We start from the raw sequence: 25,339 nt of genomic DNA on the forward strand, positions 1-25,339 counted from the left end.
GGGAGTAACCTTCGCTAAGCAAGGAGTTAGTGAAATTTTCAGTTGCTGATTTGTAATGACCAATGAAAACTTTCCAGGAAGGTTGTAGAATTGTGCCCTCTTTCTCAACAGGATGTTTATGAATTGCATTTCTACACACACACACGGGTGGGTTTCCAAGTTCTCCATGTGTGTTTAAGATCAGTAGCTCAATTGACAGTAAAAGATGTGCACTGAATTACGCTGGAGGGTGGCTGTGTGTTTCTTCAGTGGGGCTTGACATCTGCTGGGCTAGAGGGATACTGAAAACATTGCTTTCTGCTTTGAGTTAGGTCTATGTCCTAAGAGTAAAACATCAAATAACAGTAGAAAAACCCTAAGTGCATTTTAGCATTACACACCCCAGAGGTGCTCAATAGGTACTGAGGCATTTCTTTGCCATAATTAAGAGGTTTGGAGACCAGATGAACAAATGACAACCGATCTTGATTTACTTGAAAAAATGAGTCATATCACTTATTATTAACTATTAAAGTAATTTAAACCCTTTTGAGAATAGATCTAACGCTGCAATGCTTTGAAGGTTTGATATGTCTTGTAATCCATAGATTATTAAAGTTAATTTCTCTGCTGAGATCCTACTTTCAGTAAAAAATGCATGCACACTAAAATGGTGTTGGTTTTTTTGTTTGTCTCTCTCTTTTTTATAATAAAGATGTACTTTAATTGGCTTTCTATTTATACTGCACTCAATGAAGGTATGGAGGCTGCAAGTGGGAGAAACCTTCCCCAATTCTGACTTGCACAGCATACAGAAAAGCACACCATTCATCCACAAGTACACCCAAACCCTTCATTTAAGTTGGGTTGTGCTTGTGGGTGCATGGCATTCTTTTCTCTCTATTTGTTCTCCATGTATAATTTAGACTACATTTTGCTTTAGAGACCCTTAACGGATAAGAAAAGAAGGCAATAACAATATGTTGATTTATATCACCGTGAAACATTTTCCCCCCATACTTCAAAGTAATTTTAATTGAATTTAATCCTCTTGACTTTCATTTACTTATAAATGAGTTTTAGTTGTAATGTTAGAATGAAACAGACTTTAGCAGTTAACAGGTTTTTAGTGTTTTTTATTATAGATTATTATATAATGTTTCTTGGGCTAGAAAATACTGAATGCTAAATACTGTCCCATATTACATCATTTTAAAACCTTCCAGTCTTCTACAAGTAGGTGAGAGGCATACCAATTCAGGTTAAAATATGGTTCATTTAAAAAGGTAAAAATGTTTGAGGAAATGATTAAAAGTACTGCAAATCATTTGCCAGCTAATGTCCATGATCAAGAATATATCTAAGCAGAAAGTTGAAAAAAAATAAACAAGAATATCTTCCAAAGGAACTATTCCATGTATAATCCCATCAGTTGTATGCTCGCATTTATCATTTTTTAGCTCTTCATCCATAGATCATAGGACACTAAGAGCCCAATTCATTAAAAATTGAATACTCTATTTAAGCTGGATGTTCTTATACTTGGAGAAAAAGCATGAAACCGTTTTTTTTCTCTGAAAAGTCACATTTTTGCCATTCAATAAACCCTTGTTTCTCTCAGCTTCTAACTGGACAGCACTCCTCAGTTAATTGCTACACAACTTTAGAGCTTCATAATTGAATGTACAAAAGAAAATTCAACCGAAAAAATGTCTGCTACTTTCTTTGAAAATTACAGAATAATTCTCACCTGCCATTAACATGCACACACATGCATCCCCTCCTACTCTTCTACCACAGCTTCCCCAGCTTTAACACTCAGTTTAGCAGTCATGTTGTATTTGAACTCTCCTTGAAGCTTATCAGTCAATCCCCTAATCGGTTACATTACATTAACATTATTGGGTGCCATATTTGCAATTCCTACAGGATTTTCCCATCCCTGTTTATGCAAGTCTCTCTCTCCTGCACATCTAGATCGCTTGTTAGAAAACACATTGGCTCACAGAACAACTTCCAAGTCACAAGCAGCCGTGACACAGCCTGGTACTGTCAGCAGTGTGGACTTTGAAGATGACGCTTTGAAACAAGAAGTTTGGAAGCACCAGATGATCTAGTCTGCTAATGAATGAGATCATCATAATGAGGATCTAGTCTGCTAATGAATAAGCTGGGTATACGGGATGGGCAGGAGAAGCCAATAAGCATTTTCTGGGTTTCTGAAGAGATGGGGAAGGCTTTGAAGCATTTAGCAGTAGACTTTCCTGCTCTCTGGCAGAAACACGGTCAGATGTATGGTGTAAAAACAACACAGTACCTGTCACTTCAAAATATGCCTGCATACCCTAAGGATCTTAGTTACCAATACTCAGATTTATGCCTTACATAGTTACAAATCTAATTCTGGTATTAGCTTTCAAGTTAGCACGTCTATATTTGCATTGCTTACTGGTCTCTTCTGCCATCCATACCCCTACATGCAAACCTGAATTTGAAATGTAGACATAGACCTGTCTTCTCCATTGGAGCTGAGAGTTTCCTTCCCTCTACAATGTATGGTGCAAACCAACCAACCAACCAAACAAAGAATCCTTACATGAGACAACTAGGAAAGAGCGAGCCACCCTTCTCCCAAAACATGCATATTGCTTACATACCAACTGTTTGTTTTTCTGACACATAAATCACTTATCCAGTAAGCTGTTATTGAAGTGAATTTATGCTCATCAAGATAAATCTCAGCTCATAACACCTGAAACTTTTCTGCCTATAAGAGAATTTCAGAACTTTATTCATGTGTATTCTGCAGACATAACACCTTTACCAACCCTGTTAATGCACCCACTGCCAGCTAAGCTTACACAATATAAGGAGTTATGTTTTCCAGGGAGAAGGCCATTAAAGCCAAAAGAAATTGCCTGGCTGCTTTTGCATCCACTGTTATGGAAGAGTACAAGTTGGAAAATGTAGACTTAAGGCAGATGCAGAAGTACTGTTATTAAAGGTGTACATATAGTGAGCACCATCCCACGCTCAGTCCTGTAACCACTGCATCCTGCTATACAGTAACATGCTATTTCCTATTGAGAGTAATTACTGATGAGGGCAAATGCTGAATTTTTAATGGTGCCCGCTGTAGGCAACAGAATGCTCTAAATGAGAAATAATAAAGACCTGGTCCTAAGAGATATATCTGTCTATAGACTTTGCTTAAGAAAATTAAATGGGGCAAATAAAGTACATAAAGTTTGCAAAAAATGCAGATTAAACGCCTTGTCCTAAATAGACAAGTGTGTATTGACTGAAGTTTTTCTTCAAAGGAACAATCTTCTATTCATTCCACATGCTATCTTCAAGAGTAGAGGAAGTTCTCCTCCATCATCATCAGCCACCTATGTTCAACAGACAGACCTGGTTTCCTGCACAATCAGCAACACAAAGTAAAAGTGGGCTGGAATACAGACCCAGGACAGAATACAGTCTCCCTGTGAGTCTGGGCTCTTCAGAAGGTGAGAAAAATGGTTAAGGAAAACTGCCTGCAAGAGACAGTTTCAGAGTTTTGCTGTCAGTATTTTTCCACTTCTCCTGGCTGATGTACAATAGCGGTTCACCCTGCTCAGTAGCTGTTATGCCATAGCATGCTTCATAACATACCCTAATCCTTTCAAGCACTTTCAGTACCAGCTATGGATTCAGTAAGTGCAAGCTGGGTTAAAGGAGCAAAGCAATCTGGTTTTCCTTTTTTTGTTCAGGTTTCTTCCTAGGAGTACACAGGAATTAGAAGTGGCCCCTTTTTTCTTGTATATACAGATGCTCGTTACTAATTACTATGGTTGAGACTGTGACCTGAGAACTGAACTGCAGCAAGTGCTGCAATTTCAACTCTTGTTCTCTGAGGTTGTGCTACTGATTCTGAAAGAGGGAAAGGCACAGTTCAGCATTTGTCAGGCAGAATGAGCAAAGTATTTCAAGCTTTATTTTATACAATCTATTGCTCTTCAATTTCTGAGGTCAGTTCTGGAAGTTGGGTGTTACTGTAGGTCAAAACCAGAAATTATGATCAAAGAAGAGATGTGCAAATCTCTACAGAGAGGGAAGAGGTGTTCGGGGAAGGCAGGTAGCACACCGGTGTGGACGCAGCCACTTGAGGGAGCTAACATAGCATCACTGTCCAGCATCCACCACCCTGGGGAGAACCTGCCCCAAAGCTCACACCCAAAAAAGCCTACTCCAGTTGGAAGAAGGCGCTCTGCTTGGCATCCCCTGGAGGCACCGTGGCTCCCAGGGGTGTGGCCACCCCAAAAGGGCATAAATTTCTCTGCTACAGGGGACCATTCCCAATTTAGGGTGCCAGTGGGCAGCGCAGGAGCGAAGCCTTCTGGAATGCCCACCAGCCTACCGCCGCCTCCAGCAGCAGGGCCAGCTGTGGTGTCTGCCTGCTTTAAAGCCTTTTAGCACTTCATAAAGCGGCCCTTAGCAGGCCACAAAGTTTACTCATTTCCATATGAGTTGTAAACAGCAAAATGGGAAAGTCTATGCTTTACAGAGGGAAGAGGAAAGATTTCTCGTGCTTCTTCAGAAGGCCACGGCTGAAAGGGGAGAGAGGGCCTCCTCCAGCGGTCGCAGCTCCACAGTGGGCTGAAAAGTGGGAGGAGGTATGAAACCTGGTCAGTGCCAAACTTAATTCACAGCTAAGCGTGTGAAGCAGATGATAAACCAGCTAATTTTATCTACATACAAGGATAGGCTAGCATGAAAATACCTGCTACTTTCAATAATCTACTGATCTACCCAGTTAATAAAATCACGAATACTAGTAATTATTATTAATAACAAATGAAGGAACCTCCACAAAGGCTAAGATTAAAACATGATACAGAAAACATGATACAGCTGACCAGAGGAAGGTCAGAGCACCAGCAATTACAGACTGGTTAGACAAAACATCTTTATACAATAATTCATATTTTTATGAATCAACCAAACCCACTTCTAGTTGTGTGTTAGATGAGGTTAAGATTAGTTTAAGATTACTATTACTGTGGAAATTTGAAGAATTTCGTTCAGCACTATCTCAGCATACAGTGACACAGAATACAACTCAGAATATGAGAACTGAGAATGTCTGGTGTGTACAATACTATAGTAAAAATATGATTGAACTGTGGCTGGCAAGATCTCAATGCTTAATGGGATATCAGTGTACTGCAGGAATACCAGCATATGGTATTCCATATTCTTGATCTATGTAAGAGTTGCCTTTTATATAGTTCTTGATATCCACAGACCTCAGACTGGGTTTGGACTCTTTTACATCACCGTAAGCATTAAAAACGTTATAACTGAAATGTGAGAATGGCGTGCACCTGACTTTATCACGTGGTGTTATGCTAATATACCATGTTAATGAGCTATACTAGGAATATTGAAAATGCAATAGCATCTTAATGCAATATTGATAAAAGACTGACATTCCTGCTCATTCTGTTTCACTTGCAACAGTGCCTGGCAAATTATAGCTGTATTTTCATGATCATAAACTTAGAGGAAACATGTTCAGGGTCTGTCAACAGTTGAAAATAGTATTCGCCATACATTTGTGTCTGTCTTCTTCATAAAATGTTTAATGCACTGTGTTTTGCAGCACAGTTTATATTTCACGTGACCAATATATGAAACCGTAATGCAAGACCATGTAATAGCTATAGTAAACAAAATGTGCAATAATATTTATATACATCTGCTTTATATGTAGGGTATCAGTATGTACATTCATATGTACAAGATTCAGTCATGTGTAGATATAGTAGTGCAACATTAACTCTTAAAAGGCTTGAAATAACTCCATTTCCACAAACAAAACCAAAGTTATGTGAAGCTTGCCAGCCCCTCTCACAAAGCAAGTGGGATGGAGTGGCAACCAGCCTTTGCTACATTGAATACCTGAGTATTTCCAGTATTCTGAGTATCTCTATTAGCATACTACGAGCATGATAATATACTTACATACAGCCCCTCAGTTTATCAAAGTTCTATTTGCTTTATTAAAAAAACACCATGAGAAATTATTCTATAAGATTAGGAAGCAAATTCAGCCTCTGTGTAATTCAACAGACTCTAAAGGACTGCTCCAGAAAAGAATTTGGTCCTCCAAATCTAATGTATTCAAGGAGTTTTGAGAAAAAACGATTTTTTTTAACAAGAGTTTTACAGATGTCTGCTAAAACCTTAATAGAAGCTTTGAGCCAGAGACTCCTATAATTCAACCCCTGAACTTTTGAACAACAATTTTATTTAGAAAGTTGATTTATTCATAAGTAAATAGGATACAGTGTGGATGAAGTACAAGGGATCAGGAGGCAGTTATTAGATTTATAAGTACAAAAGCCTCACTGTTGCAGACAGTGGAGGCTCAGCAGTTACTGTACCTTTCAAAACTAATATGTAACCATATCTGTTTTAAAAGAGTGATTCATATTACTCCGAATGCATGAGAAACTCTTTCTCATCCCCACCACAGGAAACTTGAGTCTGATTTTAATGAGCTTCAATTGGAATGTGGCCTTTGAAAAGTAGTGCATTTGAAAAGATGGAACATTAAATTTTGTAATGATGTAAAACATCTTCAATTTTTGACAGGACAATGGTGCTTATTGTGCTTTATGGGCCCAGTGGTGATTCAAAGGTCACTTTGTATATGACTCCACAGACAGGGGCAGCAGTGAATGAAAATTAGGTTACATGTGATCAGCTTTATTATTAATCAGATGAAAATGGATTTTTAACATTTTTCTAATGAGCAACAGAGAAAGAAGAAAATACCATGAATAAAACTACGAGAGGAACAGCAAGACCAAAATGCACGATGTGCATAACCAAACTAATGTGTATTAAATCTGAAATCCTTAAATACTGTCTCAAGAAATAAAATGCAGCTGCATATTTTTGTGTCATAAATATATAGAAAACTGCTGAAATACCTACTGTAATTTACTATCTCTGCCCTTTGTTTATAACTAACTAATGAACTGATTTCTTCGTACAGTATATTATAGCAGCACCAGATAGCACTGCTATGGTTAAGGTTGTGTCAGCGTTTCCATTATAAATCCTGTTTTTCAGGGGTTTATAACTCAGCTGTAAAAATGCAGCCCAGGCTAAAACTTGGCGTACAAGGTCTCTGCCAGGAAGCACATTCATTTTACAAATTTCCCCAAAATGTCTCTCAGAATATTCCCGTATTACATGAATGTGAATTATACAAATACTGTAAAAGTTTACTAGTTTAGGGCTCTGCAATTGTTTAACTTTAGAAACAGATTTGATTTTAAAAAACCCAAAACAAAACAAAAAACAAAAAAAAAAGCATGCACCTTTATAAAATGGACAGGCTAATATGCCTTTTCTTTGGAAAGAGAAAAAAATTAATAATATTTTTTAAATCCTTCGAAACATTGCTCCTAAGCAGAGTACTGCTTTTTCATACCCTGGAATATTTTCATGCTAAATAAAACATAGTGCTACAGAATTAGATTGTTGAACGCTTACTGTTGGATCCACATGCTGCGAATGAACTTGCATTAAACCTCACATTAATAAAGTGCTTGATCACAAGAAGCCTGTGTGTCTAGCTCTGTGTTTGGCTCAGCCAAATGCCATTTGGCTATCAAAGTCCTGTTTTGATTAGCAACTAGTGCCAAGAAGCAGGGAGAGGAGTGGCTTGCAGAAACGAGAAACGCTTCTTTTCACAGTTAATCACCCAAAGAGGAGCAGAAAAAACCACAGAACAGTGATGGCTGAGAAGCAAATCTGAAATCAGCCCTTCTGACAACAAAACGTACTGCAGGTCCCCGTCTTGCCAGTCACTGGGACTGCTGGGCACTGCTGCAGAAAGCTCCCGGCCAGGGCTGGGGCTATCTGACCTGAAGCACCCTAACTTTCAACTCTGGAGGAACGCCGCCATTAACATACCTCAAAGGAACGGTGGAGAAAGAATGCGACAGCCAAGTTACAACAGCAAAAAGCACCAGTCAGCATAAGTGATGGTGTTATATGAGAGGCTGGGAGTATTTTCTATCTTTCAAACAGATTTACTGGGATATAAACGGGTGAGTGGAGGGGAGGCAGCAGACAGCAGGGTAAAGAGCACTGCACTCACTCTCCCTGCTCCCCCACAGAGTACACGCTCCCAGGCTTGGCATGGGGGGAATGGACACGTCCTCCTGTTGCATTTGTGCTGCCCATGCCCAGCCTGACCCAGGGTTTCCAACACCAGGCGTTCCTGAAAGCACCCCACGAGTCCGTACAGGGATGGCTGCTGCATCCCAAGCAGATCTGCTATTCCCACCCGCACAGCATTAGAATACAAAGAAGATGCTAGTCATCCTTTTTCATGCCCCTCCCTCCATCTAAAACCTTACTTCTGCAGGTAAGCTGTAAGCTGAAGAGGAGAAGCGATAGTGAAGGTGCAGCAGAACTCAGGCAGCGCTGGCTGAAGGTTGCTCTGAACACAAAGCCAGGGTGCCCCCAGAAAACACTGCAGCACACCAGACGCCATTCCGGCCCAAGGGCCACAACCACAACAGCTCGCTTCCAGAGCTGCTTCTTTCTGATGAATGCCTGAACCTGCAGGGAGAGTTTCTTGCACAAGCCCTCTCACGTCCCTGCACATCCACGCAAGGGCAACCACAGCCTTGGCCTAAAGCTGCTGAAACAAAACCACTCAAGCTCCAGCACAATTGCATTGTCATGGATATTCCAGTCCCCTCTGCCATGGGAAGTGCATGAGAGAAAAATCACTTAGCCACATTCAGGACTATTTACTTTAAACAATAAAAACAAGAGAAGACTGCGAGAACAAATGTGGTGTAGCTTACACCGAGTCATATGTCAGCCCTCCAGAGCTGTGAGTGAGTAGGTCCTTCCCCCAACACTACAAGCCCGTGCTATGACAGAGGGATGCTCTCGCGCAGCTGCAGAGCAGCGCTACCCGCGTAAAAAGCAAGTTCCCGGTACAAGCAGGAACATTTGACCGACTGGTGGCTGAAGACACAGCAGTTACCAACAAGACAGACAGACCTAATGTTATTGACAGCAGAGGGTTTGAGGGGAAACCACAGAAATTCCCTGCGTCAAAGCTGCATGGCAATATCTCAACCCACTACCCACCCCAGAAAGGGACTGCACGAGGCTCCTGGCCCTCCAGCCTCCCTGGGTTCAGAAAGAAGAGGGTCTCAGCAAGGTCTTACTGTGGTGCCAAGGTGCTTCTTGCTCTCTTGCAAAGAGGGTGCTGTGGCAGCGAGCTGCACCCCAGTTAATCAAGCAAGAGATGAGAGCAGGAGGACCTGGTTAATGATGCACGGCTGCTCTGCTGGTGCTTCGTTAGCCTATCACCCCTTCACTCCAGCAACAGGCTGGGAAGCCTTACCCAAACAGACTTTTACATGGGATATTTTCACCCTTTCTGGCTTATTTTGAGGGGAAGATACAGAGATAATTAATTTTCCATATATTTTATCTGAGTTTGTGATTCTGCTCCCAAGGAGGCCAGGGAGTACTGAAGCCTGTTGGTACGCTTTGAAAGGGAAGAGGGGGGGAAGCAATCTAAAACATACATTCTGTTAAATAAGGATGCAAAATGGACCTTTGATCGCTCTATGGGTCAGTTCCTGATGAGTGTTTATTCCACTGGCAGCAGTCTCTATGACTATCCCAGGTTGCAATATTAATGTATGTTTCTTTAAGAAAATACATATCATTTGCAGTAAAATATAGAGGATATGCCATAGTATTTTTGATTATTAAGCTAAATAGCCATGTAAAATGAGTATAGCATACTGGCACTGATTCCTGCTGTACTAAGGCTCCTTTGTGAAATTAGTTAATTAGTTCTCCCCCCCCCGCCCAAACTTCACTTGAATAAATTTGTGGTTAGCACAAGTATGAAGAATTTTGCTTTTCTTGGCTAATTTTTTCTCTCTTCCCCCCTTTTTAAAGGAAAACTTCACCCATCTATTGGGATAGCACTGTTCACTTTGGATAAAGATGACTGGCTAGAGAAGTAATATTGGCAAAAATATATTTTGTGTAGCAAAAAAGCTGCCCATACTTTCTCTGAAAGTAACTGTCCATCACTGCATAAGGTGAATAAACAGATTATGCATACTGTTATAAGCTTGTTAATTCTTTAACAAATTAGCCATGAAAAAGTGTTAATTAACTAGTAAAAATGTTTAGGGATTCTTTGAGAAAAAAAATCATAAGAACTAGAAAAGTGTATACTTAGCAATATATAAAAAATACAGGTTTTTAACTCAATTTCTGAGACTTTTACAACAAAGTGCAGAGAAAGACAGATGAAATTATGTTCTGACTACATACACTGAATAAGCCCAATGGGAACCTCTGTATATAGTTATCAGTGGCACTGAAATCTGCTTAGGAAAGCAACAAGTCTTTTGTTCTGTTGACAACAGTTATTACAATTAATTCATTTTGTGATTGGTATTTGCACTGAGTGACAAGGTGTTATTTTACCTCAGTAAAAGTTAAAATGGTAATACCTACATGTGAAATAACACTGAGTTTGCTATCACTCACTCAATAAAAGAAAAGCCTCTCTTCAGAAATGCCTGCTCAGCCACCGCTCCTGCAAACCTGAAGTATTAGCATCAGGCTTCTCCCTCTCCTCTTTCCCCAGATTTATTTTTTTTTTTTCCTCTTCTAAAAGTTCCTTTGGGGGGAAAAAATAAAAAAAAAAAAGTCGTTTACTTTCTGTGAAAAGACAGAACAGAACATAAATTCTGAACATAACAGGAAAAGGCCTCCAAAACACTCAACTGCCTCTTGGGGCGAGATCCCCGCGGTAGCTACAGGCTACCTGCCCAGGAGTGGCACTGCCGAGGGCAGGACACGGTGTCCTCTGGGCTGAGTCCGCCGGCCGGACTGCAGCAGGGGCTGGCAGAGGCAGGGAGTGGTTCTTGGGGTTGGCGGGCTGGCAGCATCCCCTTTATGGGGGTAGGAGAGACAAGCCCAGCCATAAGCACAGTGCAGGCCGCTCTCCATGCCATGCTGCCATGGGAGCGCTAGGAAGGAGAGTCCTTCATCGCTGCCGTGCTCCGTGCTGTTGGGGTGCCGTCTGCCCAGCCCCGGCATGGCACACAACAGCGGACTTGCTGCAGTTCTGCTCCTTGCAGGCACACAGGAGTCAGCGAGCCCTGAGTGGTCCCAGGTGGGAAGAGGAGGGTCTCCTGCCACTGGAGGCAGGGCAAGGTGCCAGGCAGATGCTGGTGCTGTGTGAGCCATGGAGCTCAAAGCAACAGTTACGAGTTACGTGGCTTTAGGGCTACTGCAGATGCTGCGGAGACCTGCCCATCCCGTGTTCCAAGAGGACAGACCTGTGCGGAGGCTGAGAGACCCCAAATGCCGTGGAGCTCCACTGTACCGCCAGAGGAGCTGTGACCCACCACAACGACCCGCTTCAGACCCACTGCAGCTGCACCTGGATCCAGCCCCTCTCTATGAACTATCTGTGCGTGTCTGCATGTTGGCCCAGCCCCTCCCCATGCAGACGCGTACAGATATTTCATAGAGACCCTCAGCTGCCCATTTTTAGCACAAGAAAGACAAAACAAGGAGTGAGAAGTGTTAGATGATGTAAATTTTACCTTTTGTAGCAGGACCCAGCAAACCAAGGAAAGTTTGCAGTGCTAGCAAACGGCAAATAACCCATTAGCTATGGATAGTTCAGCACGTCTCTACTTTTATTATAAGTTAGCCTCACTAAACCATTGACTTAACAGAGAATCATTATAAATCCCCATTTTGAATTTTTTTATTAGCAGTATTTATCACCTTCTCAAAATCAATCCTATATTTTTAAATTAAAACAAATGACTACTTGTACTGCAATCAATATTAGTACATTTCCCTTTTTTAAAAGGAGAAAAAATGGAATACAAAGAAATGTCCTTCTTTGGCTGCATCAATCCAATTTCAATATAATTCAATATTTAATAAATATAATCCTCTGTGTCTGTGCAGGGAAACATCATAAAAAATGCAAAAGGTTTCCTGGTCTCCAATAACTTGCATGAAACAAAGTGTTTCCTTATTCCTTCCATAAATACTGCAGTCTTATGCTACTGTTTTTTTCTTCCTGCATATTAGAAAGAGTTTGTTCTGATTATGTATAAGAAAGGAGGTTTACATATTTCATGATTAAAAATCCAAAATGCTACCTACCATCTCCAAAAAAATTTCCATCTTTATCTCTTTGTACTTCTTTGGCTTGTTGTTTTTGAAAGGGCAAAAAAGAAAAACCTTATATAATACCTAATTTGTACATCTGTGGTTTCCCTCTGACTTGTGTAGGCACCATATGTTTTTAATTATCATAATAGCCTTAAAGAACCTGTTCAGTGGGAAACACATATGATCCTTTTATTACTGGTTTGTAATTTAAACAGTTTTAACAGAAAAGGTCTGGCTATAAGGGACTGAGAGGCACAAAGGTCTAAAAACCCTGTTATTGACCTCTGAAAGCATGAGTTCAGATCCCACCCACTGAGGTGGGACCCGGCTCTCCCGCCTCTGCCAGAGGTAATCAGTCGCATGTGAAACGGCTCTTCGGGACCTTAAAAGACATAATCTCCAATCTCAAATGACTCGACGTTTCAGTCAGCGGCTGACACAATGAAACCGGGGTCTATAAACATTATCATGCACCCGATCTGCGCTTTCCGCTGCCTGGCAAAAGCTTGCAGAGCGATGGTGCCGTAGGAGAAGCCCTATGAACGCCAGAAGCCCAGAATTTCAGCAATTCTCATTAGTTGTTGCCCTTTCAAATTCCCGGTTTTGTCCTTTATGCAAATGCAAGACTGGTGAGCACGCCAGTCTCCCAGCCACGGGAAACAGTCAGATATTTGGAGGTAGGAATTAAATTTAACAAGTTCAATTCACTCCTGATTCTGGACATCTAAACACATAATCAGTCTGATAATGTTATTAATTATCATTCAAGCGACAACCTTTGACACTGGCATGCTCCCACAACCTCCCTACTCCAATAACTCAAACAGAAAATCGTTGGCATGAAAACCCACAGTCTTATGAACAGAAACTGCAAATAAGCAGGCACTGAACATACAACTGGGAGTGAGCAAAATCCCCCTTTTCAGAGAGAAAGCAGAGGCTCACACAATAGCTCAGTCACTTGACCCAAAATGAAATTCTGCACAACTTTGTCCCAAAACAGATAATTTACACCCCAAACAAAGACCTGTGGGGAGAAGAGGGTGGGGAAGGGAGCCTAGCTAAAATTACACTGAGGCTGGAAGTCGTTACGGCTCCATCTCAGGAGATGGATGGTGTCCTCATTAGAACGAAGCTTTATTTAGATGGACGGACAGAATCCTTATTAGAACATTAGGCTGAAAAGTTTAAATGTCAGGAAATACAAAATTAAGATTTTGCAAATAAATGCTGACTTGGAGGAAAAAAGAGCTCCTTGTATAGATCCCATTGGAGACATAGGAAAAATGAAATCACTCAGGAATGGCAATCTCCCAGGCCAGTCTAACCCTTCAAGGGTATTCTTGGAAAACTCCATTTCACAGAAGCCAGAGGAGATCCCTCTTCTTGGGCAAAGTGGTTTCCACTCATGATCTGATGCTATCGGCTCTGTCCCTGGCAGCACACTGAGCCCAGAGGGAAGGGAGGACTCAGGAGCTGTCTCCTCCCACCACCTGTTTCGGGGGGATGCCACCCAGAGGAGGACATGCTGATGTTGGAAACCCATTTCCAGCTGCATGGACCCCAAAAACTGTGAATCAGTCATTCCTTGCCCTTCCCTGTCTCACTGCCCATTCCCAGGCCCTCTGCTTTCTCTGGGGAAACTCAGAGGTATTTTGCAGTCATGGAAAGACAGCTTAATTATCTTGCATACAAAAAAAGAAGGTCATTGTTTTCTGTTTTACCTGAAAGCTAATGGATCTTGGGACACCAGTCGTGGATGCTCAAAATCCCCTCTGGAGCCTTTCTGGTGATTTGTCGTCTCTTGGTTGCCTTTGGTGCACACCGGTCTTTGACGAGGTAATATGTGAGCTATTGCACACTAAAAGCAGATTTTTGAGAGAGGAAGTGCGTGCACACACACATACACCCACACCCACCCAGACACCCTCCACCCCCTTGTCCTGCACCTTGTTTGCAGGTCCTGCTTCGAAGTGCAGTGACCCAAGGAGGAACTTCTCATCTCAAGGCTTCGGTGGTTTGGGTAGCAAAGGCAAGGCAGGATTTGCTCCCAGAGGGGCACAGCACTGCAGAGCTCTGCATGGCGTGGTCCTTGTCCTCTCACCTCAGGGTCACGGAAATGAGCTGTGGGTCCTGCTGTCCCCCTTTGCTGGGACAGACCCAGGCAGCCGGTGAGACAGACATGCTGATGGAGGCAGCCATCTCCACTGGCCTCATCAGAGCTCCCTATTCTTTCTGGATGCAGCGATTCTCACATGGCACTGTGTCACCCACCTGCATGTCACGGGTTTGTCCCCATTGTCAGGCTCTAGGCCTCCACACTGAACTTTCTACTTGGGCCAGAAGGGGATGCTTATGGAAATACAATTTCTGCTGCAATTAAACAAGTTTTTTTAAAAAATCTTGCATTTGATATTCTAAATAAATAAAGATTTTTCTCTTGGGGTTTTTGGTTGGGGTTTTTTTTCAGTATGAATCCAGTTTTCCTTTCCCACAGTGTCACCCACAAAATCATCAGGATGAAGTTTTCTGGTGAAACAGAAGAGTTCAGTGTTTAACTCTCAGCATGGGGAGGGTGGCAGGGAACACCACGCATTGCAATTGCACAACCAGAGGATGATTACTCAGCAGGCAAGCCCTACTTTCACACAGATGTGATTATGTACCTCTCCCACCACCTTCTAAGCAACTGACTCTGCCAGCCACCAGCAAAGGAGGGAGCACCAACATACCCCACCAGAAGGTATCTCCTCACCTTTGGAAAGACAGACAGGATCCACCCATCTGTTGAGTTCATGTCCACCACCACCACATAAAGTCAGCCTAGGGACCCTTCATGCTATAGGTCTTAAGCAAAGTGCTTCCACCTTGTCCTCTTCTTCTCCCATACATGTACGAATACAATTCTACCTTAAGAGAAATCCCAGTTCCGGGCCCAAGAAAACTATTTCTTTTTCTATTTAAGGATCCTCCTTTCATGGTAAGGATCCTCCAAATTTCCAAAAAGTGGATAACAACAATACCACTGTGATCCCATCTGTACACAGCAATGGCACTGTAATGCATAGAGCATAAAACACCAAATTCCCACAGACAGCATCTGTCTTACTACAAACAATGGACCATTATCTTGTAAATAATTCTGATTAAGCTGCAGCATTTTCCCCAAACAAACAGTAGGGGAGCAGAGGGTGAGGATTTTTCTAGTGGGAGTGCCGGTTTTCTCCTTCCCCAGCACTGACACTCAGTTTTTTATTCAACTGATTGGCCCCCTCCCCTCCCTGCTCTGTCCCCCATGGCTTGGTTTTCATCTTCTGACCTTATCCAGCTGTCAATCATTTTGGCAACTAAAGAGGGAGCCGTCATGTTAATGGAATTCCCACCTCTATCCTTTGAGAAAGCTTTTCTGGTTTGTTTTTTAATTTTTCACCTCAACATACAGTTATATAACTATTAGTGAACCCTCCTGTTATTAAATAGTTCTCATGTTAGGGGATAGAAAAATCAGCCACACTGCTGGGTGCGTGTTGATGCCAGTCAGAGTTTGGGGATGTCTGGCTGTGCTGGTAATGTGTCTTGGTGCATTTGGCATCTGGGTGAACAGGGCAAGGGAGCAGACTTCACTGGGCAAAAGCTGTCTCCCTCTTCAAATGCTGAGCAGGGAGAGCAGAGCCCTCAGCTGTCCACAGCAGGAGCGGGGCTGGGGCTTGCCAGCCCATGCCCGTGGGGCACCTGCACCCGCCGGAGCAGCACGCTGCGCTCCTCTGCACTCCAACTGGCATGCTAAACCAGCAACAGGTTCACCAGGAAGATCTGAAAGGATTTAAAAGAAAACTGAGCACACGGACCAGAACAGGGTTAAGTGTGCAAAGGGAGAAGTGAAACAAGACACAGTTAGGGCTAATGTGGTCCTTTCTTCTAAGGTCCACAAACTGTGGCAGCTGTGAACTGAGGAGAGCCCCCAAGAAATCCTGAATTTCATCTTTAACCTGTTAATTTCAATGCACAAAACTTTACTTATATGTCTCTCTTGATAAATTTCACATCTCTATATGGCTGAAGTGTTGGTTTTCCTTCTCTGCATCCTCTTAACTTGCCTTGTTATACATGTGAGCTGTTTGGGACCAAACGCACTTCCTGGCTTGAAAAAAAAAAAAAAAAACAATCAAGTAAAGCAGCAAGGACTAATCTAGGATGGTAACATCAAAAAGCAGGCAATAAAAATTTTACCTTACAAGTAGCAAATTGAAGTCACTGCCATTCAATTAAAAACCACACAACAGCCAGTTCAGCCACCACATCAGTGAGTGTGAGCAGGAACACCGGGACCTGCCGCGCACTGCGAGGACTGAACACTGAGCATCACACTGACACTGAAAAGGAGGGGACAAACTGTGGCAGGCAGCGTGGCAGGTCCTCGGTCCTGACAAGGGCCTGTTCGCGCAGGCGCAGGACAGGAGGACCCGCAGGCTGGCGGTGGGCTGGGGGCCAAGCAACCCACCAGACACATTGCTGAGCCATCGCCTGCCTCGGGCACCAGTGCTGCACGGCTCCGCAATGGGGCTGGGGCTGGTGTGCTGCGGCGATGGTCAAACATCGGCGGCTCAACCCAGCTGGCACTCTGAAGAGCCCTGAGGTTCTCCTATTTGGTAGAAAGACATTATGGCCAAAATATGGCAAAGCTCCTGCAGGTGCAGAGAGCCCCGAGCGCCGGCCGCTTGGCGCGGACAAGGGCTGAGGCTGGAGGCAGGCTTCAGCACCGGGTTCACCGCGCTGTGCTGCTCAGGAAGTCGGGCTTACGAACGCTGCTGGGATATTGAAGGGATATACACACCCAACACATATTTTCAATGTGTGTTTATTTTCATCAATAAATTTTTATAGCTTACTGTAGTTATATCAGAGAAAGAAGCATTTATACACTGAGGACTTATATAATGTTCTTCATCTTCAAAGTGGTTTACAAACATTAATTAATTCATTTATCCTCACAGCACTCCTACCAGGGAGATAAGTACTATTATTTTCCATTTCACAATGGAGAATCCAAAGCAGAAAACGTTTTTTTTTTCATGGTCAGTGAGTGAATCACAGGTAGACCTGCAGGACGAGCGAGGGCTGCCAGCTTCTGAACATGAGCCCCCCTCCCCAAATCTTATTTAAAAAACTCATGTTCTGCCAGAGTCATGGCACATACTAGGATATGCCTTGGGTTTTTCCTTCAGTAAGAGATAATTAAGGAACAATTCCCTCTCTGATCCCCAGCATGGCATGCTATTTTCTACCCCACTGTTGCTCTGCGAGCTGAACAATGGCTGTTCTATGCAGGGAACGGCACTACAGACGCCCCGGATCAGAGGAGATCGGCTTAAAGAAACTTGCTGGCCTGCGTCTCGCTCCACGGACAATGGGGTGGGCTAGGCAGCTTGGGTGCAAATGCTTGATGTGGGGGCGGCTTCAGGAACACCTGCTTGTAAATGGCAATGCTCCGGGCAGGGGCATCTGTTAGCTGAAGTCCCTCAGATCCAGCATACCTATCAAGAAATTTCATGTAGTAGGAAAATTACTGTGGTTTCCGGTATTTGGTCTCAATCCTAAGTGTATTCCTTTTACATTCGTGTGGGAGAGATGCATAGTGCTCCTAGTTCACCTCTGTGGTGCTGCTGTAAATAAACCTCTTTCCTGTTTGCTCCTTGCCAGCAAATGTGTGGCTGCTACAAATGGCAATAACAGTTACTGTGAGCTTGAAAGGCTCAATTTCAAGGCATCTCAAAAAATAAAACTGTGACCGGGTCTTCTAAGGAAGTGTTCAGATCAGAGAACTTAAATCAACATTGGGAATGACAAGCTGAGAAAAAAACCCTAATTTTAAAATTTCTGAGAAAGATGTGTTTCACCTGTTATAATCCTTGTTAGTGAAGACCTTACCCACCCTGGGTTTTTTCCCATTAGTTTATGTTTTGACAATAATAAAAATGCACAAAACCCCAAACCTTCTAGGTAATTTCCTAGCTTAGAAAAGATACATTCATTAGCAAAATAAACCATCAAGTTAAGCCATGGCATATTGTAGAAGACAGGACCATGTCCTGCTGGGGAAAGGCCTGTACCTAGACTTTGCTTCAGAACAACCAGAACAATTGTTTAGTGAGAAATGGTTTTTGCATATGACTCATCAACCCTTGAAAACAGGATTTCTTATATAATACAAGTGCTGACACAGCCTTCACTTCAGTGGTGTGACTGCAGCTGTATAATTACAACTTTAGATTTGATGTTATGGACCTTAGGTTACGCTGTTCAGACAAATGCTCTATTGTATCACAGAGATATTTTTTCCTTAGTCATATTGCCCACAGGACAATAAGGACTATATTCACAGCTCACTGCATAGAAGTTTAGGCATGTAACAGCCAGTGGTATTACACAAGATGAGATTATACCCTATGGGGGTTAAATGGATTCATAATTGCCACTTTTTCTTGTCTTTTTTTTTTTCTTTGCTCCTAGTTGATACTTTTTTGGAAGTGCTCTCCAAATAAAAGGAAGAACAATCTCACACTGCGTCTGGATAAATGTTACAGTTGTCTCACAAATGCTGTATTATTTCTAGCCCTTCCAAAATAATATAATTGTCCTACTGCTGAAGTACAGATTTTTCTCAGTATGACACAGAACACTAAAATGTCAGGTCCTGACTCATGGTGTTTTGGTGGAATAAATAAAAAGTACCAATATGCTTATTCAAAACTGACAGCATTAATGAAGATGTGACACTAGGAGCCCTAGTCATGTTTTCCTTTAGCTTCCATTGCATACTCAGTGGTGCACCAAAGAACCAGACACCTCTTACGGGTCCCATCCTGGAAACACTTACCATAGACCTGAGTGGTACTACTGGGACTGATGCGACTGGTTGCTTGTTATCCTATGCTGGCTTTATCTTGGGTGAATCGTACGTGGGTCTGAGGAGGGAGGCTAGTCTCAGGACGCTTACCACGCATTCTTTCCATGGGAAACAAAAAGGAGAGTTCAGTGCTATCTGCAGTATTGAAGACTGTGACTTAATGTAAGGCTAGGCAAGACTAACCAAGAAAGATCACTCACGGGCTGTATGCTCCTGGTATTTTTCCACTGGGATAGACGTTGTATACCCATTACTCACTAAGGCTGTATTTCCAGCTGCAGGACCGAACCCAAATATGTAGCTCACCCTGGCCAAGCACCCAGACACTAATACTTACACACTTAATCCATCCCACATTACTCATTTTTAACCCAGTGGCCTCCACAAAAATTTTTGCTGGATTTTAATAGTGACAGAGAAGAAACAGGTCCCACATTCCGAAGATATTTTCTGTGAGAGGAAGCAAGTCTAATGTCCCCCCTTATACACCTGCCTAACCACACATGGCATCGTTCTAACGACAAACCACTCCCTCCTTAGAAGACTGCATTTTTAATCAATAGATCCTTTACAAGGCCAACAAGTAGCTTTGCAGAGTTTGCCTCTCAAAGCATCAAAAAACTGTGGATTGCATGAGAGGTCTTTGGTTTATCAAAAGGTACAATAGTTTCTCAGAGAATTTTCTTGAGTGAATTAACAAAATGACTCAAAACTGCACTAATGGTTAACAGCTTTTTTTTATTAGCAACACTGAGATAAGTTATTGAAGCATTTTAGTATTGTTTTACATTCCATTCAGAAGTGACCTAACTTGTAACTCCATATACATTTAAAGATATAGTTTGACACTTATTCAGAAAGCAACAATTATTAAAACTTACATACCTTCATTACCAGGAAACCTTAATATATTTTCTAATTACTTCCAACAATACTCTATTCCAAAGCACATGATAACCCACTAGAAGTTTACACATTTCACTTCAATCACAGGTTTTAAATTGTGGATGTCAGAGTGCTGTTCATTGAATTTTACTGTCTTTCTTGGTTAATATTGGAAAACCTGGCACAATATATTAAGCTAGAAATATTGCTTAAAGAATATGAAAAAAGATAACTACAGTATTTTTTCCTGCTAAAGCATTACAAAATACAGGACCATTAAAAACTCAAATAGAAATGACAATAAATAACCTTAAAAATGTTAAGAGAATTTTCACTCATACTAAAGTCCATTCCCTAAGCTTGCCAAACACATAAATAACAGAACATATTCAGGACTTCTATTTTTGTACTAGTATGGTTTGTTATATATTGTGGATGTATTGTGTATACATATATTAATGATTACACTTAAGGTATATATTTTTTCTTTGCTGAAACAATTAATAAGCCTCAGGTAATTATTTATCCCTGGTACTACAGGTATCTAGATAGGTGGGAGCAAACCTCAGAAATTCCAGATATGCAATACTGTGCATAACAAGCTCATCTCTGCATAAAGATATCCTAAATTCCGTAGATTACAAAGATGAATTTGGTTATTTATTTCTGAAAGACTGTAACATAAAATTATAACTGCTGCCAAATTAATTGTTTAAAATTGGCCTCATAATAGGTATTAATCGTACACTTAGTTTTGACTTACAAGGATGTCTAAATTGTTCATGTTTATGAATAGTTATAGGAAATACTATACCTCAGACACAAGAATATATATTCCTGAACCAAAACACAAACCAGGGCATTGTCTCACTTTGGAAAGACCTGGAAACATCTCTATGTCTCTGCCTAATCCTAAATTATAATTTAAATTTGACCTGGATATGACAAAAACAATAAGAATATATTGTTTGGGAGGTGAAACTTAGAGTAAAATCATACAGCTCTAAGCTTAGATCATTATTTTGTCTCTGCAAAGAAAAGAAAAGCCTTTCTGTGCTAGGGATTTGCCTTGGTGCGGCTGGCCACTGATGTCTGAAATCAAGGCACATACCAAGGCCTCCTTTTGCAAACACAATCCCCCTTTCAGATCTGGTGCTAGGAGGGACTGAATGCTTCCAGTTTCACTGGGAATAGAAGGTACTTAGCACTTAGCTGTATCAGATATTTTAGGGGTTAATTTCCAGAAACATAAACGGAATGGGAATGTTACACCGCAATATGAAAAATGGTAAGAAATAAAAGTTTTCAACAGTAAACAAATGGTGATACCAAACTTATCTGACCGATTTCTGATAAAACAAAATATAATCAAATTAAATTACAGGAATATAGCAATGAAATTTAAAGTCAAATAAACACAGGACCTGATTCTGCAATCCTTAGTCATGTAAGTAGTCCCACTCATCGAGAATGAGGGATGCAAGACTGGGTCCTTAGCTTCTGCTTAGGAAGTCAATGTTGATTCAGACAGTATCTTTTCTAGCCAAAAATATGCAGCAAAAGGAAAGTAACATAAACAAGGCTAAATGTCAACAGTGTTTGCAGACTTACAGACACCATCCATTTGTTTGTACTGAAATGACTAGCGAACCATTTGGCAAATACAATGCTATTCACAGACCAACCCTTTTATCCAGCAGCACAAACTTCACTGGATCACTGGCATTCCCAGTTAATTAAAAAAAGGAAGCAAGCCATATGAGTTTGGTTTGATATTGCCATGCAAATGGCACCGCGACATCCAGAAGTGTGGCTGAAACCCAGGCGTGGGGGCCGAGGTGCTGATCTCCCGTTCAGCAGTACAGTTCATACACTAAAAGCCGGCCTTGGATCTCCTAACTGAAACTACAGAAACCTCTTCAAAATCACCATAATGGGGTAAAGAAAAGTCTGCTGTAAAACTTCCATATCATTTCATTCTGCCTTGAAGGAAAAGAATATTCTGGTTACTCCTTCAATTGCAGATCAGGACAAAATGTTGGGTTACTTAAGTGCATTATAAGAGACTTTAAATGGGCAGGAGTACTACAATTTGCTGCAGTAGGATGACCTTCCACTGCCTTGTAGCTGTCCAAGAGCTTGGATATATCAGGCCTTTGGCTTCTGTTTAATATGGATTTTAGAATTTTAAAAAGCTGCAATAAAGATTCAAGTGAATCCACCACAAACAATTAAAAATATTTTTCTGTATTTTATATGTTGGTGGTAGTTCTGAAGGGGTTAGCATTATAATCTTTTTGGTTTTGACACCTGTGGCAATAAGCAATTTACAACAACTAAATTCACTATTTAAACATTGGGGTAGAGCACTATAATTATGTGACAATAAAGCTGTAATAATCTGCCACAATCCATCTTCCCCTTGCCCAGCCCTCTTGTCTGTGCTGCAGTTCCACATTTGGAAGGTATTTCAGAAAGTTACAATGCTGAAAATTTTAATAATTCTGTGCAATGTTGAACGCTTTCAGCTCCAAAGGAAACTGGAAGTGCTCAGCCCTTTGCAGGATCAGAACTCCAAAGCTGTTACCATACATCAGAAGGGCCTTGCCCTGTTTTTATGCAGTGAAAGAAGTGATAATGGGGTGGAGCCTATGCAGGAGAAAACAGCACTAATTGCAGAGGAAAGCAAGTATGAATGGAAGCAAATTAGATTTATAGAGACAACATGGAACTAATACTTTTGGACATCATTAAGTGTGGGTTCAATAGCACTAACCCATTAAGCAACCAGCTAACGCCCAGGACTATCTCTGGGCAATAGTTCTGTAGCCTACCAGCTCTTTGAAAGCCTAAGTACTTCCCAAGCAGAGAATGCAACTAGGGAAATTTTACCACTTTAGACACAAAGCAGAAAAATTTAAAGGGAAGGAGAGAGGGAAAGAAAAGAGTCGTCATAAATAGATGCTGTGCAAATCACTGTAAATTAATGACTTGGAACGGGAGGTAGAACATTATTGCGATACAACTACATGTATATGGGAAGACAAGCAAAGAGAAGAGCATAAATGGAAAGGAAAACAGATCTTCCAAAACTTAAATACAAGGTAGGTCTAGAACCTCCAAGCATAAATTCTCGAAAGAGCAAGGGCTGTGAAAGCAGAGTACATGGATGCTCTCTTCAGAGAGCATAGGTACCAAGCCATGGAGCCCTGGGCTTCCCCTCCATGCTGGGCTAGTGGCTGCCAAGCAGCAAGGAAAAGCATGTCTTCTTCTTAGAAACTGCGTGGTAGCAAAGATTAACAAGATCAGCTCCTAGGTATAGTCACCTGGGACTTCAAAACCAAGTACAGGTCAGGAGTAACTCTAAATTCATCAATGGTATTTTATTCCTTCTGTTCTTTCCTATTCTGCTACATATGTAAAGGAGAAATATTACAAAAAATTGTGATTTCTCAGCAGCATTTTGACATAGAAAATTCTGTATTATGCAGTAATAATGGTTTGTTCCTAACCGTGTCTTTCATCCCTACAGTCTGAAGCATGATAGGAGCATAAAGGAATTATGTGTACATCATCAGTCTCTCTATATATAGGGAAACTGAGGACTGCTTTCCCCATTTGTGGGAACTTTCCAAAACAACAATGTGAGTTAGTGGCATTCTCCTCTAGAAATTAAACCCTTTTCATGCCAAGCTTTGTGCTTAAAAACTGACCCATTATCTTAAGGTAAAATCTGCCAACTAAAAATGATCCACATGGATCACTGAAAATCCCAGCTTGTTTTTATGCAGCCAGAAATTTAACTCAATTAGCGTGGCCAATCAAAGATGCAATCTCAGCTAACTGAAGCTGAGATATTTTATTTCAATTTTATTTCCACTGTATTCTGACTGAAGAAAGAGCACCATGCCTTGCTGTCTTGATTGTGCAAGGACTGTATCAAGTGTATCAGTGTTCTCTTGAGATGTCAACAACCCACAAATCATTGGCTGTAAAAAGAAAGGCACACAGTCTCCCAAAATACAAAGGAACACAAGAATCATGCCCTAGAATCGGGTGCTGAAGGTGGGTCTCAAGTTTTCTGATCTCTCAGGCAGTAGGAGAGACAAAGGGAACCACGACTAAGATGACGGGCTTTGTGCAAGAGGGAAAGCAGGCTAATAAATGAACAGGGTGCTTCTGATGGCTAATCTGCAAGCGCAGAAACATCAGGTGAGATTCCCCACACTAGCATGCACAGATGGAGTGTGATTTCACAGTATAAAATGTCACTGAGGAAATGAAAACTCCCCAAAAACACTACTTTCAAGTGGGCGGTGTCCAAGCCAACCAAATAAAAAAAGAACTACTGACACGGGGCTTGTTCATACTCATCCACTTTTGCTGTGACATATCAAAAAAATGAAATAATATATTTAAATAATCAACCTTAATTCTTATATTCTGCAAACACTCAATAGAATGTCAGTAAAGAATTTGAAAAAGCTGTTTTTGGAGGGGGGAGAAAGGAGGACTCGCACTGCATTTTCCATTAAAAAATGGCTTAAAAAGTAGAACAGACAAGCTTCTGTTTTTCGATTTTTTTTTTCCTTCATACTTCAAGTCAAATCCATTATCACTGGGCAGAGCTTGTGAAAGGGATATGGTCTTTAAAATCGTATAAACTCAAACCATCATAAAATGTCTGTTGAATTGATTGGAAGATGAAACAAAAAACTAATGGCAGTAACATGACCTCATTTCAATAATAACGTTAGAGGGGGGATTTTTGTTGTTGTTTTAAAAATCTTATGTCTGGAAAGATGTATAAAGATATTTTGTACAAAGCAACTAATCTTAGTTTTCCAATTTTTTTACTTGTATGTTTAGAGAGTAATTTCTCTGCTGTATTTTTTTTTTTTTTTTGTAACTGATTGATGGTACTCCACAAATAGAGAGAAAAAAAATCCAAGTAGGATTTTGCTAGATGCAAATTAAATCAACTATCAACTATTTTCAAAGTATCAGTAATGTAACTGCTGATTTTAAAGAATCTGGAAATATTTCCAACTATCTGAATTGGTGCATTGAGACACAGAAGTTTACAAGGCCATGCAGATGCTTGGGCTCGTGATTCAGTTTAAGTAATTACAATATGGTGAAGCCAAAATGCTCTAAGAATTCAAGTGAGATAAACTTTGTGAGGAGAAATCAGACTTTTTTATCACACCAACTAATAAACTTGGAAAAGCAGAGAGAGGCCTGAAGAAGGGGTTATGGCTTTAAGCACATACACTATCCTAGTAAAGTCAAACAAAGCTCCCACTATCCTTAAGT

At 41.2% G+C, this 25,339-nt stretch overlaps 1 protein-coding gene across 9 annotated transcripts in view; it reads right to left on the bottom strand.

Moving 5' to 3' along the window:
• The window catches only part of ZNF536 (zinc finger protein 536), a 352,727-nt gene that overhangs the window by 98,338 nt on the left and 229,050 nt on the right, over nucleotides 1-25,339 (bottom strand). The window contains exon 11 of one of the 9 annotated variants that reach the window (XM_074839497.1): nucleotides 19,857-22,006. The exons of the other annotated variants lie outside the window; for them this stretch is intronic. Coding sequence (XP_074695598.1) covers nucleotides 21,993-22,006 — 14 coding nt within the window. The 3' untranslated portion in view covers nucleotides 19,857-21,992. Of the gene's footprint in view, nucleotides 1-19,856; nucleotides 22,007-25,339 lie in introns of those variants that run through there. 9 annotated transcript variants of the gene reach the window in all.

Source organism: Strix aluco, chromosome 14 (assembly GCF_031877795.1).
Source record: "Strix aluco isolate bStrAlu1 chromosome 14, bStrAlu1.hap1, whole genome shotgun sequence".
NCBI classification, from domain to species: Eukaryota; Metazoa; Chordata; class Aves; order Strigiformes; family Strigidae; genus Strix; species Strix aluco.